General features: G+C 54.9%; 3 protein-coding genes across 5 annotated transcripts in view; 1 reads left to right on the top strand and 2 right to left on the bottom strand.

Annotated features, from left to right (window-relative positions):
- The window catches only part of SCN8A (sodium voltage-gated channel alpha subunit 8), a gene marked incomplete at both ends in the record, with an annotated part of 87,332 nt that extends 82,607 nt beyond the window's left edge, over positions 1 to 4,725 (top strand). For all 3 annotated transcript variants that reach the window (XM_080938997.1, XM_080938996.1, XM_080938995.1), the window contains 2 exons: positions 180 to 450; positions 3,578 to 4,725. In XM_080938997.1, the coding sequence (XP_080795123.1) occupies positions 180 to 450; positions 3,578 to 4,725 (1,419 nt within the window). The remainder of the gene's footprint in view (positions 1 to 179; positions 451 to 3,577) is intronic.
- Positions 4,726 to 10,320: 5,595 nt separating this feature from the next.
- Positions 10,321 to 11,367, bottom strand: TMDD1 (transmembrane and death domain 1; the record flags this gene model as incomplete). The annotated part of the gene is made up of 1 exon (XM_080939458.1): positions 10,321 to 11,367. The coding sequence occupies one exon, from the start codon at positions 11,365 to 11,367 to the stop codon at positions 10,321 to 10,323; it is 1,047 nt and encodes a 348-aa protein (XP_080795584.1).
- A 4,792-nt stretch (positions 11,368 to 16,159) lies between these two features.
- Positions 16,160 to 18,105, bottom strand: FIGNL2 (fidgetin like 2; the record flags this gene model as incomplete). The annotated part of the gene is made up of 1 exon (XM_080939236.1): positions 16,160 to 18,105. The coding sequence occupies exon 1, from the start codon at positions 18,092 to 18,094 to the stop codon at positions 16,160 to 16,162; it is 1,935 nt and encodes a 644-aa protein (XP_080795362.1). The 5' UTR covers positions 18,095 to 18,105.
- Positions 18,106 to 18,322: the final 217 nt, after the last annotated feature.

Below are 18,322 nucleotides of genomic sequence, written 5' to 3'. Positions count from 1 at the left end.
GTGGTGATGTCAGCTCAGGTCAGCAGAATTGTACACTGAGGCCAGCAATCCTCAAGCGGGCCCTGTGGGCACTGCAGACAGACGGTGGCAGACACTGTCACTGAGAAGGTAACAAGGGGCAGAGCAGCAGCCACAGGTCTGGAGGCTTCTGTGAACATGTCCCTGCCTTTCCTCCACAGAACAAGATCCAAGGGATTGTCTTTGATTTCGTCACTCAACAAGCCTTTGACATTGTGATCATGATGCTCATCTGCCTTAACATGGTGACAATGATGGTGGAGACAGATACTCAGAGCAAGCAGATGGAGAACATTCTTTACTGGATTAATCTGGTCTTCGTCATCTTCTTCACCTGCGAGTGTGTGCTCAAAATGTTTGCCTTGAGACACTACTATTTCACCATCGGCTGGAACATCTTTGACTTTGTGGTGGTCATCCTCTCCATTGTGGGTGAGTGGGCGGGGCCACAGGAAGGGAGATGAGTGGGCGGGGCCACAGGAAGGGAGATGAGTGGGCGGGGCCACAGGAAGGGAGATGAGTGGGCGGGGCCACAGGAAGGGAGATGAGTGGGCGGGGCCACGGGAAGGGAGATGAGTGGGCGGGGCCACAGGAAGGGAGATGAGTGGGCGGGGCCACAGGAAGGGAGATGAGTGGGCGGGGCCACAGGAAGGACAAGGACCCCAGCTGTGAGGACCAGATTTCTGAGAGCAGTGACTAACTCTGGGTGGGCTGGTGCCTCCCTACAGGCTTGCCTGCAGCCTGTTCCTATGGAGACATGCTCTCAGGTTGAGGCTCCCTCTTTTCCAGCTTATGTCAAGTTGACATAAGCCAGGCAGCTGCACAAGCACAAGGACCTGAGCTTGGTTCCCAGAGACAGTGATGAGCCCTTGGGCTCGCTGGCTCTCTCTCTCTCTCTCACACACACACACACACACACACACGATGAGAAGAGAGTGGGTAGAGACTCTTAAGGTGGACAGTAACTGGGGGAGTGGTCACAGGTGCTGACTACTGAGACAGCCCTGTGGGAAAGTGTAACTGGAAAGTTCTCCCCAGATCATCTCATTGGGCCTTACAATGGCACCAGAACAGAGTTGTTGTAGTATCTTCACTGCACAGGTTATTTACCTAGGAGGTAAAAGAAGCAGAGCTCAGGTTAGCTCCAAAGTTGGGAGCTCTGGTAAGTGAAGAGAGAATGTGAGCCTATTGACTGTCCTCAGGGCACACCATCACCCTGTGTCTTAGTTAGGGTTTTATTGCTGTGAACAGATACCATGACCAAGGCAAGTCTTATAAATAAAAACATTTAATTTAGGCTGGCTCACAGGTTCAGAGGTTCAGTCCAGTATCAAGGCAGAAGCATGGCAGCATCCAGACAGGCATGGTGCAGGAGGAGCTGAGAGTTATACATCTTCATCCAAAGGAAGCCAGGAATAGTCTGCGCATCCTCAGACACCTAGGAGGAGTGTCTCCAAGCCCATTCCCCAGAGTAACACACTTCCTCCAACAAGGCCACACCTTCTGCTAGTGCCACTCCTTGGGCCAAGCATATGCAAACCATCACATTCCACTCCCTGGTCCCTACAAGCTTGTTCAAACACATAAGTCTATGGGGGTCACACCTAAACATAGCATAATAAAACATACATTTAGTCCAACTTCCAAACTCCCCATAGTCTGTAGCAGTATCAACAATGTGAAAGATCCAAAGTTCAAAGTCTCTTCTGAGATCCATCTAATGACTTAACTGTAATCCTTGAATTAAGTCAGACAACCAAATGAGCAAACTCCAAACTCTGCCATCTCCATGCCTGATGTCAAAGCGGTCTTCAGATCTTCAACTCCTTTTTCATCTTTGTTGATGGCAACAACCTTCTTTCCCACGCCATCCGCTCCCACTGCTCCCCCTCTCTCTTAGATTTATGTCCGGGCAATGGTGCTCCACACCCTGTAATCCCAGTATTCTGGAGACAGAAGCAGGCAGAGGTCTGTAAATCCAGGACCAGTCTGGTCTACATAGCAAGTTCCAGAACAGCCAGGGCTACATATTGAGACCTGTCTCAAACAAACAAACAAACAACGTGTTTATGTGTCTCTTTTGCATGCATATGTATATGCACAAAGAGGACCTTTCCTGGCTTTTTTAAAGTGTGTTTTGCCTGGATATATATGTGTGTGCCACATGTTTGACTGGTATCTACAGAGGTCAGAAGAGGGTGTTGAATTCTCCAGAACTGGAATTGTAGACAGTTGTGAGCCACCATGTGGTTGCTGGGAATTGAACCCTGGTTCTCTAGAAGAGCAGTCAGTGCTCTTAACCACTTAGCCGCCTCTCCAGCCCCAGATTTTACTTTATGATTGTGTGTGTGTGTGTGTGTTTTCTGTGTTCATGTGTGGGTGCACTACCATGTGGATGCAGGGATTGGAACCTGCGTCTTCTGCATGAACAGAGGCTTTTAACCACTGCGCTGTCTCTCCAGCCCTTCTCTTCTGGCTTAAACCCTTTAGAGGAGAGAGTCTGGATCTCTGAAGCTGAAGTCTCAGTACTTGAGAATTCCCATGGCTAAGAGACACTATGCCAGTTAAAGCGTCATGTGGGTGGGTGTTCATCTTGTCTCCTTATCCGGTAGAAGGCAGAAGGTGGGGCTGATGTAGAGAGAGCAGCTCTAGCTCTCACTTCTGGCCTTTCCATCTTCTCTTCCTTCCGTGGCCTTCCTTGGAGCCCCCTCCCCAAGTCACTCTTAGTTTGAAGACAAGCGATCTGTGTAAGCTGGGTCATAGGAGTGGAAGGGAGGAGACCAGTTGTCCAGTGCACCTCTACTTTTGCCCACATCCCCACCATCATGCTCCCTGCTCTGAAACTGCCTTCTGATTTACACCTTTCAGCTCAAAATCTTGGGGCACCAAGCAGAAGGCCACCCTGGGCAGCCTGCTTTAGTCCCTGAGGCGAGCTCTCTTGTGAGAATGGGGGATGAGAAACAAAGAACAGGATGCTCTGAGAACATCGCAGAGTAATTAGGACATGAAGTTGAAGGGTAGTGTGTCATGGGGTGGGGGGGGGCATCTCATTCCCTGTTTGTAGATTTAAAAATCTATTATGAAGAACATTTGAAAGCTGTATGTGCAAACACTGTAAAAGTGGATCCTTGAATATGAAAACAAAGATCTGCTTTATTTTATCCATAGGAAGGGATAATATAACAGACATTTTCATCTGAGGAACCAGTCTCGCGACAAAACCAATTAACATCTTAAATATAGAGATACAGAAAGATATCCCTGTACCATTTCCTAAACACAGAGGCCACCTTGTGGTTAGTGAATTCACACATAGGAAAACTGTAAAGACACTAGAACCATTGATGCCTGGGGATGACTCTAGGGTTATGTGCCGGCTGCGGTTAAGCCTTAACCGAGCATAGTCTGCATGGCTGCATTCTCTGTTTGGAACGTGTCACTGTCTCGTTATGAGGTTCAGCTCAGTCTACGGGCCCGTTGAGCTTCCGCGCTTCAGTGCCGGTAAGAGGAGGGAAGGTTGTCCCCGACCCCAGTGATCACATGCTCTGTTCCCCCTCAGGGATGTTCCTGGCTGATATCATTGAGAAGTACTTCGTCTCCCCGACCCTCTTCCGAGTCATCCGATTGGCCCGCATCGGGCGCATCTTGCGTCTGATCAAGGGGGCCAAAGGGATCCGCACCCTGCTCTTTGCCTTAATGATGTCCCTGCCTGCCCTGTTCAACATCGGCCTCCTGCTCTTCCTGGTCATGTTCATCTTCTCCATCTTTGGGATGTCTAACTTCGCATACGTGAAACACGAGGCCGGCATTGACGACATGTTCAACTTCGAGACATTTGGCAACAGCATGATCTGCCTGTTCCAGATTACAACCTCTGCTGGCTGGGATGGCCTGCTGCTGCCAATCCTGAACCGCCCCCCTGACTGTAGCTTGGACAAGGAGCACCCAGGCAGTGGCTTCAAAGGGGACTGCGGGAACCCCTCAGTGGGCATCTTCTTCTTTGTCAGCTACATCATCATCTCCTTTCTGATTGTGGTGAACATGTACATCGCCATTATCTTGGAGAACTTCAGTGTGGCCACAGAGGAGAGCGCCGATCCTCTGAGTGAGGACGACTTCGAGACTTTCTACGAGATCTGGGAGAAGTTTGACCCCGATGCCACCCAGTTCATTGAGTACTGTAAGCTGGCGGACTTCGCCGACGCCCTGGAGCATCCGCTCCGAGTACCCAAGCCCAACACCATTGAACTCATCGCCATGGACCTGCCCATGGTGAGCGGAGACCGTATCCACTGCTTGGACATCCTTTTCGCCTTCACCAAGCGGGTCCTGGGAGACAGTGGGGAGTTGGACATCCTGCGGCAGCAGATGGAGGAGCGGTTCGTAGCATCCAATCCTTCCAAAGTGTCTTACGAGCCTATCACAACCACTCTGCGGCGTAAGCAGGAGGAGGTGTCTGCAGTGGTCTTGCAGCGTGCCTACAGGGGACACTTGGCTAGGCGGGGCTTCATCTGCAGAAAGATCACTTCCAACAAGCTGGAGAATGGAGGCACACACCGGGAGAAGAAGGAGAGCACCCCGTCCACAGCCTCCCTCCCATCTTATGACAGCGTCACAAAGCCCGACAAGGAAAAACAGCAGCGTGCGGAGGAGGGCAGAAGGGAAAGAGCCAAGAGGCAAAAAGAGGTCAGGGAGTCCAAGTGCTAGAGCAGGGGGAAGGGAAGTTTACCCTGGCTGAACACAGGCAAGTGAAAGCTTGTTTACAAACTTCCGAATCTCACGGATGCAGAGCAGCTGCGGAGACGCTGTACTGGAAAACCTATACCAGTCTGCTTACATGTGACATGGTTGTATCCTGAGCGGTGACCTGCTGGGGACAAAGGACCCTGCTCCCTGGACTCACAGATTTTTTTATCGCTTGGGCAGACAGTTACTGCATGTTCCACACTCAGTCAATGCAACTTAGGACTAAACTAACAGGATACAAAACAGAGGCGGCTGCGGGACCAGCAGATTGCCGCTGCAGCCAAATGGATTTTATTTTTTCATTTTGTTGATTCTCAGAAGCAGAAAGCATCACTTTAAAGGTTTATTCATGCAGACAACATTCGGATTCTTACATTAGTTAAGCTAAGCAGCAAAAAGAAACACACATGCACACAGACACACGCGCGCACACACGCATTCAGCCTATGTCACTAATCGTCTGTTTCTTTAACATAACAGCATCTTCTCCACACGAGCGGCACGTGGCTTGGAGACAGGTGGGGGAAACAACCAGGGTTTCAGGCTGAGGAGGACTTGCTCAGGCCAGTTCCAAATGCTGTGCTCGTTCAATGCATAGAAATGACTTGCATGATGGCATGCGTTCAGAAGTCATGCATGAAATCCACACACCACAAGACACTGTAATCCTGTCCCCGCATTGGCTCAGCCTTCGGACAGGACCCAGCCCTGCACCGTTCACTGTATTTGGAGAAATGGTAAGAGTTCCACACCGGCTACAATCCTCTCAGTGTAGAAGTCTTTCATACACCTCTGGGTAGGGAGACATAATTAACCAATTGACCAACAAAAACAATCCAACCAAACAAGCAGATGGATCCGCTGCGTGTACATGTTTGACAGACATCTCTAACATACAGCCATTGTTGCACATTTTGCTGCTCTGTCCAATACATGGGGAGACTTTGGCCCCGAATGGCTTGTACTATTAATGTCACTGTAAAACCAAATCCTAGGGCTAAAATAATACTAATAATAGAAAAAGAGTTCATTTGTATCTCGCAATATTCCGATGATTTTTAGCCTTCATACTGGAGAACTGACACTTGGGGGCAGAGATACATGCTATTTATCATAGCATGTTACTCTAGGGGGCCTTTCGGGGACCTATGGAAACCTTTTGGGGGGTTTGGGGTGCTTACTGCATTCAGTTTCATGTCTGTCTGCTTTTCTCCAGGCTCAGGTAGATGGGGAAAGGGCTTCAGATATTCTGAACTGCCCTCTCCTGCAGAGGAGTGTCACAAGCTCCAGGCTGCATGGTTCTTCCTGCTTCCGCCATATCCCTCCAGCCAGCAGGGCTCCCCTTCCCAGCTGCTCAGGGCTGGTGAGGACGGCAGTGCTGGCTGAGATATGGCCGTGGGGGGCTCTTCCTTCTGTGGTTACAGTAACGGTCTCCAGCAGGATCTGATGGAGACAGAGCTGCCTCTGGACCGAGCCCACTTGGTCTTGTTTCTACGATGTCTTTAGAGAAAGGGACTCGGTAGTGATTCTTTAGGGTGTTGCAGCTCCCGCCTGGCCTTTCCTTTCAGCCCACCTTGCTTTCTGCTTAGTGGCCTGCCCACTGTTGTTGGGGGATGGCTTCCAGAGGGGCACCATATCTCCCATCCCATCTCCTGCTTTACAGAAGACAGTTCTTAGTCCAGGGTGTCTCACCGGACCACAAGGTTTCAAAGCCAAGATGCTGCACTTGAATGTCAGAAAGTCTCTGAACCAAATCAACACAAACCCTTCCTGAGCATAGTGTGGAAGGAATGGAGCAGCCCATCAGTAGACACATGAGACACACCAGTCTGCCTTGCAGTAGAAGCACTTTGGATGTGAGCTCACAGTCCACCTGACTAGTTTTGCATAGAACAAACCACAGCCAGTCAGTGAGCAGAGCTTCCTATCTTGGACCGGTAGACAAGGTCCAAGTCTCCCAGCTCAGGTGTTCCTCACTGCAGCTAGGACAAGTGTAGAGCGCCACCTGCAGGCAATGTCGCAAACAGCACAAAACAGGAGCTGACGTGTGGTTATTCTTTTTAAGAGAATTATAAATACTGTAATATATAATTTTATTTTATTGGCATGCCTTTTGTAAATACAAATTACTAACTTATTAAATAGGAAATGGCTTCTGGCTTATGCCATTGTCATGGTTATTTTTATTTTTTATACTTTCCTTTCTTCTTAGAGATTTAGAAGCTGTCAGCCAATGTATACCCCTAACCAGACAGACAGACAAAAAAAAAATTTTTTTATTGCTAATGGTCTTTTCCAAAACAACAAAAAAATATATATTTTTGTTCCAATGTGCAATAAATTCTAACCACTTCTATGCAAGATTTGGCTAAACTTAATCATTGTTCTTAGATCTTGAGATGGGCAACAGCTATGTGATCCTGCTAGGAACACCAAGCGCCATGCTAGTAATGTTAAGCTATTAGATCTGACCATCCTCCCCCAGCTCCTGATCCAGCCCGGCAGGCTGTGCCTCGGTTTCCCACACCCTCCAACAGCCTCGCAGGGAAGCCGCCTCCAACTCTGCTCCGATTAGACCCCTCCCACCAAGGCCCCGACCCCTCCCCTCGCTCCCTCCGCCCAGCTACTCCCTGCCCGCTTCGCCCTCTCTCCGTCCTGCCCCACTCTCCTTTCTCCAGAACCACACCACCACCAGCAGTTCACACCCGCAGTTAACAGGCATCGAACCTTAAGAGTCAGCTGTGGCAGTTTTCGGTTGGTTTGTTTTTGTTTTGCGTCCTCATTGCGTGAGCAAGTGGCAGCGCTTTGCCAAACATTCATGGAGCCCATCAAAGAGCAGCAGCAGCCAGTACCACTGCACATATATATATATAGATATATAAATATAATATAAATATTTATTTTTTTGTAGCCGGGTCCTTGGTGCAGTATTTATATTCCACGATCCTCCTTTAAAAATAAAAATAATAATAAAAAAAGGACAAAAAGCAAAACGTCATGTGATGCTGTTCATTTAAAAAAAAAACAAAAACAAAAAACAAACGCAGAGCCAAAGCCCCTAAGCAGTAGTCCCCATGACTACTGGTTGTGTGAAAACACTCCCCTCTTCCTTAACGTCCCTGTGGCTCAGGGTGAGAGGCTGGGGAGTCACGAGGCAGAGGGTGTGAGCAGGAGAATCTCTCTGAGTCCGAGTGGCCCTGTTCTCATGTCTGGAAATGAGCCGCTTGGGTATCTGAAGCCGCGGGCAGAGCCGAGCTCCCTGTCAGGGCCCCTGGAGCTACGTCCAGCGCCCAAAGGGCTTCTCTCATTTCTCACCACAACAGTGTAAACTGTAAAAGACCAATAGTGTGTTAGTGAACGCATGGAGCCCAACGCTGCCCTAAACAAATGACTTTTAGAAAAGTAAGTCACTATTAGCCAAAAGGAAAGAAAATAAAAGTGGCCCTTTTTTACCACACAAAGGGAAGCCTGTCTTGCTGTGCGTGTGTGTTTGACAGCCCAGTTCTTGAGTTCTGGAAGGGGTCTGGGAACTGGGACCCTGGAGCTTTTGGGAAGGAGAAGGGAAACCAGAGCCTCCCAATTCTAAGTAGGCACTGCAGAGAAAAGCCAGGTCCTGACCCCCCAGGTCCCTGCTTGCTGATTGCATGTGGCATTACCCCTTAGGCTGGGCCCCTTCTCACCAGTCCCACCCAGCAGAGCCCCCAGAGATGACTTCAACCAACCCAGCTGGTCTGGCCTTACTTCTGCCTTGTTCATGGACATGATTTAAGAAAGAAAAAAAGAAAAAAACTACCCCCCATCCTCCAAGGCTAGAGCAAACTCGCTGCCTGGCAGCTTCCACCCCACTAGCTGGGCCCCGCCTTCCATCCACTCCCTTTATCAGACCGGCAGACCAGGCTGTCCCCTTCACATCTGTGCAGGGGAGGGGACACCCCTCGGGGACATCCCTCTCCAGGCCATGTCTCCTGGTCTAGGAACACTCAGGAGGATCTTGAAGTGCCCAGTCTAGTCCACTCTAGTAGCTGGGCTGGAGAGAGACGGCTGGTAGGTCAGCCCCTGTCCTTGTCCCTCAGCCCCAGCCTCCAGGCCTTCTGTGGAGGTAAAATTGCCATGGGTCAGGACTTGGTGACCTGAGTCCCGGGCATCTGTAACGATGCCTCTTTCTTTTCTCAGATGTTGCCCAAAGTTTTGCAAAAAGCTTCGTTCATTTTCAGGTACTCCCCCGCCCCCTAAAGAATTAGCTGCCGTCAGTCAGCCAGGGGGTCAGGAGAAGAGGAAGTCTGGGTTCAGAGGTCAAGACTTGCACCCCGGCCTGTGCTTCTTGCCTCTTCTCGAGACTGCCAAGATTTCCTCCATAAAAACACTCCTGAGGCACCCCTGCCCCTGACCCCACTGCTGTTTGCTGTACATAGAGGCTAAGTGGGGTGAAGTGGGCAGGTGTGCACATGTGTGTGTGTGTGTGTGTGTGTGTGTGAAGAATGTATATAGGTAAAGGGGAGCGTGGCCCAGTGGTTCCAGAAGAGGGACAGAACTGTGTTCCATCCCTAGCTTGACCACTGGCTCGCTGTGTGGCCTTGGGCAAGTCACTTAACCTCTCTGTGCCTCAGTTTCCCCATCTGTAAAATGGGGGTAATAATACTGACCTACCTCACAGGGGTGTTGTGAGGCTTTAACTAGATGTTTTGTAAAGCGTTCTGAGATACAGAGACAAAGGCGCCAGGGAAGGGCAAAGTATTCTTTGGACTTGAGGAAGAGGAACTAGTACCATAAACGCTGCTATTCTGAGAGCCATTTTAAACTGCACTGCTCCACCCCCGCTTCTCATCACCAGGACAGCAGGTCGAGCAACGTCTCTCCTTGCACTTGCTTCTGGGGTTTGTGATTCTTCCAATTTCCCCCCTTGCTGTATCTCCTTCCTTCCACCCTCCACTCGCTCCTCGCTCCCTGTTCTGTTTATACGGAAATGGCAGACATGCTTGAGAAATGAGAATGTGTAAGTGGACTGGAAGTTTATAGTCTGGATTTTCAATTTTACTTTGTACTGTACATCTTTTTACTTTAGAATTTGCAATAAAGGGTTACGTCAATCTTGTTTTCAACTCTCCTCTTGGACTGGCCTGTCATTCTGTCATGGCTCTCGCCCTAACTCTAGGATCCCCGAAAAACAGGCTCTCCCAGGCTTGATTTCCGAGTAGGGCTGGCTCGTCCCTCGAGGTGGGTGGGAAAGTGGCAAGGAAGTTTGCCTGAGAGGCTGAGTGGCGCTGTACACTCCGTGTCTGGGCTCCACGTATGGACTACACACACACACACACACACACACACACACACACACAGGGCACAGTCTTGCAAGTCACACAGCTCGGGTTCAAGAGGCCTTCTGCGCCCCTGAGGAGTAGCCAACAGTTTCCCGGTATCCAGGAGCGGGCCTCGCACGCGCTGGACAACGCTGGGGACCCCGGCGGCTTCCGCGCCCCCACTTCCATCCACGCAGCCACAGACTGCGCCCTGCGCCGCGTTAGGAGAAAACTTTATAGCGCTGCGCTGCCGTCGGGCGGGTCACAGCTGGGGGCAGAGGGGCGAGGGCGACTGCGGCGCCCAGGACCGAGGCAGGAGCGGCTCCGCTTCCCAGCTGCAGGGCGTCCGAGCGGGTCTGGGCCTGGAGGAGGCGGCCCGGCCGCAGGCACGAGACCACGCAGGGTCGCCGTCGCGCTCGTTGCCCGTGATCCACAGCGTGAGCGCGGTGATCAGCGCCCCGGTGCACAGCGCGCCCAGGAAACCCGCGAGGAGGCCGAACGCCAGCGGCCCAGCCCAGGCTGAGGGGCTGCGCGAGTACGGGGGCTGCGGCAGGCGCTCCACGATCAGGTCCAGCTTGTCCCAGACGAGCGCCAGGTCCACGGCCCGGCGAACACGCTGAGCCTGGGCGGGGCCCGGGGCGGGGGCGGGGCCCGGGGCGGGGGCGGGGGCGGGGTCCGGGGCGGGGCCCGGGGCGGGGGCCAGGGGCTGCTTCAAGTTACTTGCGCCGGACCTCCGCAACTGCAACGTCGCCTGCTGGTGGAGGTTCTTGGCCAGCTCCCGCGCCACATCCGGGCGGCCGCTGCGCCGTAGGGCTCGGGCCACGCGGTCCCAGGACAGGGCCGGAGCTTGGCGGGCCAACCAGGTCGACAGCTCCACGCGGCAGCGGTCGGAAACCTCCCTGGACTGGGACGTGCCCTTCGTCCTCTTCGAAGGCTGCGCGGCTGTGGTCCGCCGCCTTGTCACGGGTTTCCGCGCCCTGAGCGAGGGTGTGGGTGGCTCGGGCGTCGTCAGCCGGCCCTCAGATACCTGGGCCAGCTCCGCTGCGGCCCGCCGCTGTTGCCCGGCCAATTCCTGCTCCTCGAGGAAGGATTCGGATGGCTCGGGCGTCGCCAGCCGATCCTCAGATAACCGGGCCAACTCTGCCTCCAGGTCGGAGTCAGGCGACTCCAGGAGTGTTCGGAAGTGGCTGCACTCCTCGGGGGTCAGCAGTTCCGACAGGCGGACTGCTGAGTGGGGGCCCATGGCGTCCAGCGCGCTCGCGGGGGCCAGCAGCCCGTTGCAGAGGGCCAGGATCAGCGCCCACGCCATAGCTCTGCCTGAGGGAGGGGCTCGGAATGCCGAGGCTCTGTAGCAAGGCTGGGGATTGTGGCGCAGAGGCGAGGAACTTTCGTGAAAAGAGGAACGCTCTGGCCAGAGAGAACTCAGCTACAAGGGGTGGGGGTGGGGCACAGATCTGACCGCTCGGGGTCCAGAGGGAAAAGGTTCCCAGCAGTCCTCCTCCCCACTCCCGACCCTCCCCGACACCCCATGGTGAGTGGAAACCGGTGACCCCAATCTATGGTAATGACTGTGAGACTGGGAGGAGTCTGGGTCTTATATTGAAGTGCCTACTCTAACCCCACAGATGCCCCTACCTCGGCTAATTTACCACCCTTCGGCCTCTAAGTATCAGCTCTAAGTATCTTCAGCTCAGTATCAGCTTCCAAGTCAACTCAACGTTCAGATTCTCTCTCGGCGCGCCTGGTTGTTAGCTGCTCTCACCAAGGCTGCGAGCCTAAGCCTTCATCTCAGGTCTGAGCAAATTCCCGATCCCCCCATCCACACTCTGGGCCCACGCTTACCTAACATCACTTCCTAAGGTGGCTTGACAGTGCATTGGCTCTCAGTCCAGCAGTTTAGCCTTCATGGTGGTCCCTGCTGTCTCATCGTTCCCAGGAGCCACACATAAACACACTCAACACACACATTTCCTCGGCTCCCAACTACGCCCAACACGCCCAACACGCTGCTGCTAGACCTTTTCACTGCCCTGCCCATGAACCGGAAGTCTCTACATTGCCCCAACAGTGAGCAATACCTGAGTGTTCCGGAAAGGCCTGTTGACTCTGTGTGTGAATTCCCGTGAAGCAGTTCCCTGTCCATAGCCACCTCCCACCCGAAAGCTGAGGCTTCATTGTGGTGTACCAGCCCTTAAAGGTAGCTTACAGTCTCACCTAACTCCCCCAACCTCAGATCTCCACACCCCTACCTCCATTTTATTCTCTTGTGACAAATATGGACGGTGCCAAGAATAATCCCTCTGGTCTCCACGTTTTGCTCTCCCTCTAGCTCTCCCTCCTGGGAAGGAAGGTTCCTGACCTGCCACTTGTGACTACAGTTCCCCTGACTCTGTGGTGTGGAGCTCTTGTGCGTGCGATGGTACAGGCCTGAGGCTAAGGGCTCCATCACTTCCCTCCCTACTAAGAGTCAGAGAATCCAGAGTTCACTGATAGGTCTCAGGGCTGGAATTCCAGGTGAGCTGCCACAGCAACCCAACTCTACACGAGTGCCGGGGATCCGAACTCTGGTCCTCACACTTCCATGGTATGTACTATGTTTTGTTTTGTTTTAAGATTTATTTGTTTCATGTATGTGAATACACTGTCCCTCTCCTCAGACACACCAGAAGAGGGCGTCAGATCCCATTACAGATGGTTGTGAGCCACCATGTGGTTGGTGGGAATTGAATTCAGGACCTCTGGAAGAGCAGTCAGTGCTCTAACCACTGAGCAATCTCTCCAGCCCATACTCTACTCGTTGAAGCATTTCCCCAGCCCTCCTTTCTTGAGAGAAGCCATGTGCCCTCCGGCACGTACTCCATTGGGTGTAGAAATTCTAGGGTCTACTCAACAAGTTCTCAGTGACTGTGTCACCATCAAACAACTGTGCCAGCTGTAGGAAGATTCCTAGAACCCTCCCCTAGTTTTGATAGTTACATATGATCTGTTTGGGAGACCGTCCCCACTGTGAAATCTCAGGGGGTATCCGTGGCTGTTTGGGGAGGTGTGTTTTATTCAGCATTACCACAGTGCTTCAAACCACTGTCCCTTCAAAAAGCTAGGTACATGGCAAACTGCAGAAGGGTTGCCTCCTGTGAACCTGTAGTGAGCCCTAAGAGGGAGCCCACTGTTCCCTTGCCTCAAGGTACATTTTTAACGGTCCAGCTGTGGCCAGCAGGGGCCCGATAGTGGATCCTAGCCTCTCCATAGAACTTTAAAAAAAATGTTTACTTAATGTATAATGTGTGATGTACACTGTAGCTGTCTTCAGACACACCAGAAGAGGGCATCAGATTCCATTACAGATGGTTGTGAGCCACCATGTGGGTGCTGGGATTTGAACTCAGGACCTCTGGAAGAGCAGTCAGTGCTCTCAACCACTGAGCCGTCTCTCCAGCCCTCCGTAGAACTTTTAAACGGTGTCCCTAATGTTTCCACCTCCCAGCTTATGTGAGCTAGCTGTCAGTGACAATAGGGGCTAAAGGCATGAGGGAACAAAGGATCTCATGTGGCCTGTAAGACTGGGCCTCAAATGTCTCCAAACCTTGCCTCCCGCCCCGTGAAAGACAAGTGTGACCCTGACCTTGCTCACCCAGGGCTACCATCCTGCTCTTGGAAACCCCTCTTCCTCTTCAGGTCCCACAACTTTCTGCTGAAGGAACAGAAACACTCAGAGCCACAGCCAGGACACTGACAGACCCGAGTAGCCAACATTCCTCATATCCCACTACCCACAAGAAATCCTCTGGATACCACACGTCATAACTTTAATACTGTGTAATATTTTCTTTTAAAATACAGTCTCTTCTGAGGTAGACAGACCACAACTGCAGAGCATCATCAGACAGGAGACAAATATGTCTATGTACGACACACAGCAAAATGAGGTAGAAATGGGTCACAACTGAGAGAGGATCCCAGCCCAATGTCAGCAGAGGGAGTGAGGGCCGGCATGCCCTCCCCCCTGTGCTCCATCCCTGGATTCTTTGGTATGCCCCCCAACATTGCTAGGGCTACACCCACCCTGCCATCCTGCCACATGCTCATGAGGTAGGTGCTGCAGCTGAGGGGATGTCTTCTTGTGCAAAGCTTCCAAACCTGGGAACAGAAAGAGCCCAGCAAAGGAAGTGTGGGGGACCCTAGCGATTGGTCCATGAGCTCCTACCCAGCCCCTAGAGGTGCTGCTGCTTGAAGGGACAGCTGGGTTCCCAACCCCAGTACCCCCACCCCCACCCCAGACCTGAGAGAACTCCCCTACGCTATGCCCTGCCCAGGACCATCTATCTGCAGCATCAACATCACCCTGGGCCACTTGTTTCAAGGCATCAAATCCTGTCCTTGGTTGGCTGGCTCCAGAGAGCAGTTTGGGGAGAACAAACATGACGGGGACATGCCCCCTCCTGTTCACACTCCTCAGCTCACACCTGCTCTCCCCACCCTGCTGCCATGTCTCTGTGGCATCCTCAGCATCCAGAAAGTGAAGGGGTCTAGGAATGGTAGGGGCAAACAGGGGGTACTGAGGTGGGACAAAGATGGGGGGCTCCCTTCTTTGCATCAAAGACTGTGAAATGGCTGAGGGGGCCAAGGAGCTGAAGCCTTATCAAGAGAAGGAGCAGGAGGGATGCGGTTTGCACAGAAAGGCTCTGGACTAGCATCTCGGGGGAAACACCCAGGGCCTTCCAGGCCCTCCATGGGGACACGTCGACACCCCCCACAGAGACACAGGACCCTTCCCAGGACTGTGCTCTGCCCCGTCACCGGTGGCCTGGCTCCTAGTAGTCAATATTGTGCCCGGCCAGACTTGTGGCCAGACCTAGTTGGTGCCTGAGGGAATCCTCTTGGCTTGTTACTGAGCATCTCTGACAGAACCTGCTTTCAGTCACATGGTCCGAGGATCCTCGGCCTGGCTCACCTCTAAGGCAGGAAATGGACGAGAGTACCCCAATACTCCATAAGGTTCACAGACTGCCTGAAGCCAAGGACTGGGGCCCACGGGGGAGAATGGCAGGAAGGCAGCAACCCCGTTCCTCTGGAGCCGCTGCCCCCACCTCACCTCCTGCTGCCAGCTGTGCCTGGGGAGGAAGCCCTTAGATACATTCTGCCTCTACCCCAGGGACAGCAGTTTGGAGCTCGTGTCTGGTCTTCCTCATTAGCCCCAAGTCTCTCTGGTCTGGGAGAATCTGCTCCTGGGGACGGGGCTGGGGGTGACAGGAGAGCAGCCAAACTCTAACATTCTTTCTGAGGTCAGTTTCTTCCTGAGTTGTCAAAATAAAACGAAATACAGCAAATCCTACACGTCTTACAAAAATAAGAGGCCTAAAATATTAAGCAACCTACATTTCTGGGACTTCCCCTCAAAAATGGACAAACCAAAAAAAGCAAAACAAAAGCCTTCTTTGGGTGGTCTTTATCCTTGTCCCACCCCTAATATCCCAAGACTTCAGGTGGGTAAGGTACGGAGGGGGCTTGGGGCTCTCTGCTCCCCCCTTACCAGCCTCTGGGCCAAATGAACTTCCGCCAAAAGTCGCTGCAGCGTGAATCAGAACAATGAGGAAGGATGGGTTAAAGCACAGGGTCCAAGAAACACAAGCGTGCTAGAGGCAGAGACAGAAGCACAGAGGGTGATAGATGGGGACCGGAAGGAGGAGCTGAAAAGAAACGGGGACAGCATGGGGAGGAGTCAGTGACAAAACCCTGAGGAGAAAACTAAGAAGCCAATACTGAGAAAAGTCTAATGGGAAAGGAGGGTGTCGCTCAGAGGACAAGACAAAGGTTGCGGAGAGAGAGCAGGCGTTCCTTAAGCCCTGGTGCCAACTCGTGTCCGGTGTGCCCGGTCTGCTGAGCGGAGATGGCGAACTTCCCGTCCACAATAAATAGGAAAAACCTGAGTACACTGGTGCATATGGCATCGACCTGCCCGGCAGAAGCATATTCCTTCCCATTAAAATTAAAAAAAAAAAAAAAAATCCACCGGGAGAGCCCTCCCTCTCCCGCCCCACATTCATCACTCCTTTGGCCAATGACATCCTCCCCCCGGGCAGAGTTGGCCTCCCCTGCCACCCTCAGTGTCCGGAGCCATACATTTTGTCCCACTCAACTAACGAGTCCAGCTCCTTGGGGGGTGCCCGAGGGCCCACTTTGGCGAGAGCAGCCTCCACGTCTTTGTAGGAGAGGGGCCTCTGCAGTCCGGAGAGGCCCGCCTCGGCCGCTGCCTGCTGGCACAACTGTCCCAGCTCGCCCCCAGAGAAGCCCTGGGTGCCCTGCACCAGGACGGCCAGCTCCCGCTCGCTCAGCGCACAGCCCTGCTGGGCCAGCGCCCTCTGCAGGATCTGCCCGCGCGCCGCGCCATCGGGCAGCGCCACGTAGAAGCGCAGCGCGAACCGCCGCCGGGTGGCCTCGTCCAGGGCCGCCGGCCGGGAGGTGGTACCCACCACCAGCACGCCGTCGGCGCGCGCGCCGCAGCCGCCGTCCAGGCAGCTCAGCAGGGGCGCCCGCAGCGACGCGCCGTCGTCCCGCGCCGGCAGCAGCGCGTCCAGCTCGCTGATGAGCAGCACCGCGGGCGGGCGGCAGCGCGCAGCCGCGAAGGCCGCCTGCAGGAGGCGCGCGCCCTCGACGGCGCCGGAGGCTGCCAGGCCGGCTCCGCGCAGGCGCAGCAGCGTGGCCCCCAGCCGGGTGGCGAGGCAGCGGCCGAGCAGCGCCTTGCCGCAGCCGCTGGGTCCGAAGAGCAGCACGGTCCGCGGCGGGCGCGCGCTGCCGGGACAGGCGGGCGGCCTCAGCCAGGGCCACAGCAGCTCCTCCTCCAGCGCCGCCTTGAGCGCGCCCTGGCCCGCCACGTCTGCCCACTGCACCGGGGGCCCGCAGTCCACCAGCTTGCTGCTCACCAGCTCCAGCGTCCCCGGGTCCACGCCCTTGGTGGGCTCCCCCGACGGCTCCGCGAAGCCTCCGTGGGCGGCCGGGACCCGCTCGGCAAACTTGTCAAAGGGCTCCAGCTGCGGGGCGTAGGCGGGGGAGCCCAGGACTTTGAGGGGGCCGCCGTACTTGCCGCCCCCATCCTCCGTCGCCCCGGGTGGCTTGGCGCGGAACCCGTTGCCCCGACACTCGGCGTCGTCCGCGGCGGGGTAGGCGGCGCCGTCGGCGGCGGGGGCCTTGGCGGGCTCGTAGGCGTACTTGCGGTAGCGGGCCTCGGCGCCCTCGTCCACCGCCTTGCGCTTCAGCGACACGCCCTCGGCGGCCCCCGGGAAGCCGTAGGGCGCGGGCCGGGGCGGCGCGGGCGCGGGCAGGGGCGTGGGCGCCGCCAGCCCGGAGGGCAAGTAGGGCGCGGGCGGCGCGGCGGGCGGCGGGAGCGCCCCGTAGCCGGGCTGCGCCGCGTAGCCGGCCGCCGGGTAGTTGTAGAGCGGCGCCGAGGGCCCGTAGCCGGGCGGCGGCGCTGGCTGCAGGAGCGCGGCCGGGGGCGGCGGGGCGAGCGCGGCGCTCGTCTGCGCGCAGTAGCCGGACGCCAGGTACCCGCCTCCGTAGCCCGCCCCGTACTCGGTGGCCGCCGACGGGCCCCCGCACGCGTTACCCGTGTAGAGCGGCTCGGTCAGGTTTCCTGCTACCACCGGGGAGCCCCCGAGGCCCGCGGAGCTCCCCGCGCCGGCCGGCTTGGCTCCCGGGAGGCCTTCGTGGAGTGAGGCTAGAGGGTAAGGTGGCTCCGGCCCGGGCCAGGGCTCCGGGTCTCCTTTGGCACCGTTGAGAAAGGCAGCGTCACCGTAGCTGCCCAGACCCGGGCGCTCGTAGGGCGAGTCCAGGACTCCGGAGTACTTCTCGGCGTAGCGCTTGAGGAGGTTGGAGGCGGTGAGGGCGGAAATGTCGTCGTGCGCCCAAGCGTAGTGGCAGCGCTGGCGACCCCCTGGAGGCAGCTCCAACTTGTGGGCCGGCGACGGGGTGGTGGAGGAGACATCCAGGTGCTGCTCTGGCCACTGGTTGAGGGGCTGGGCGTGTTCCGGTGTCCAGTGCATCTTCAACAGAGCTGCAGGCAAGAAGAGCATCGGCTGGTCAGCTCCTGCAGTGGCTCTAGGGACCCACTGACAGGTTGGTTAGCCGACGACAAGTTACCCTCCCACTCTTTGGACCTAGAATTAGTTTTTAAAAATAGTTTGCTCTACACCAAGAGGAACGCAGAAATGCCATGGTCAGTCTTCACTCCGGGCAAGTTATCCTGACTACACCAGCTATGCTCGCCCCCT

The sequence above is a fragment of the Micromys minutus genome, assembly GCF_963924665.1.
Source record: "Micromys minutus genome assembly, chromosome: 27".
Taxonomy (NCBI): Eukaryota; Metazoa; Chordata; class Mammalia; order Rodentia; family Muridae; genus Micromys; species Micromys minutus.
The sequence above is the reverse complement of the archived record's forward strand: the minus strand, read 5'-3'. Positions and strand labels throughout refer to the sequence as shown.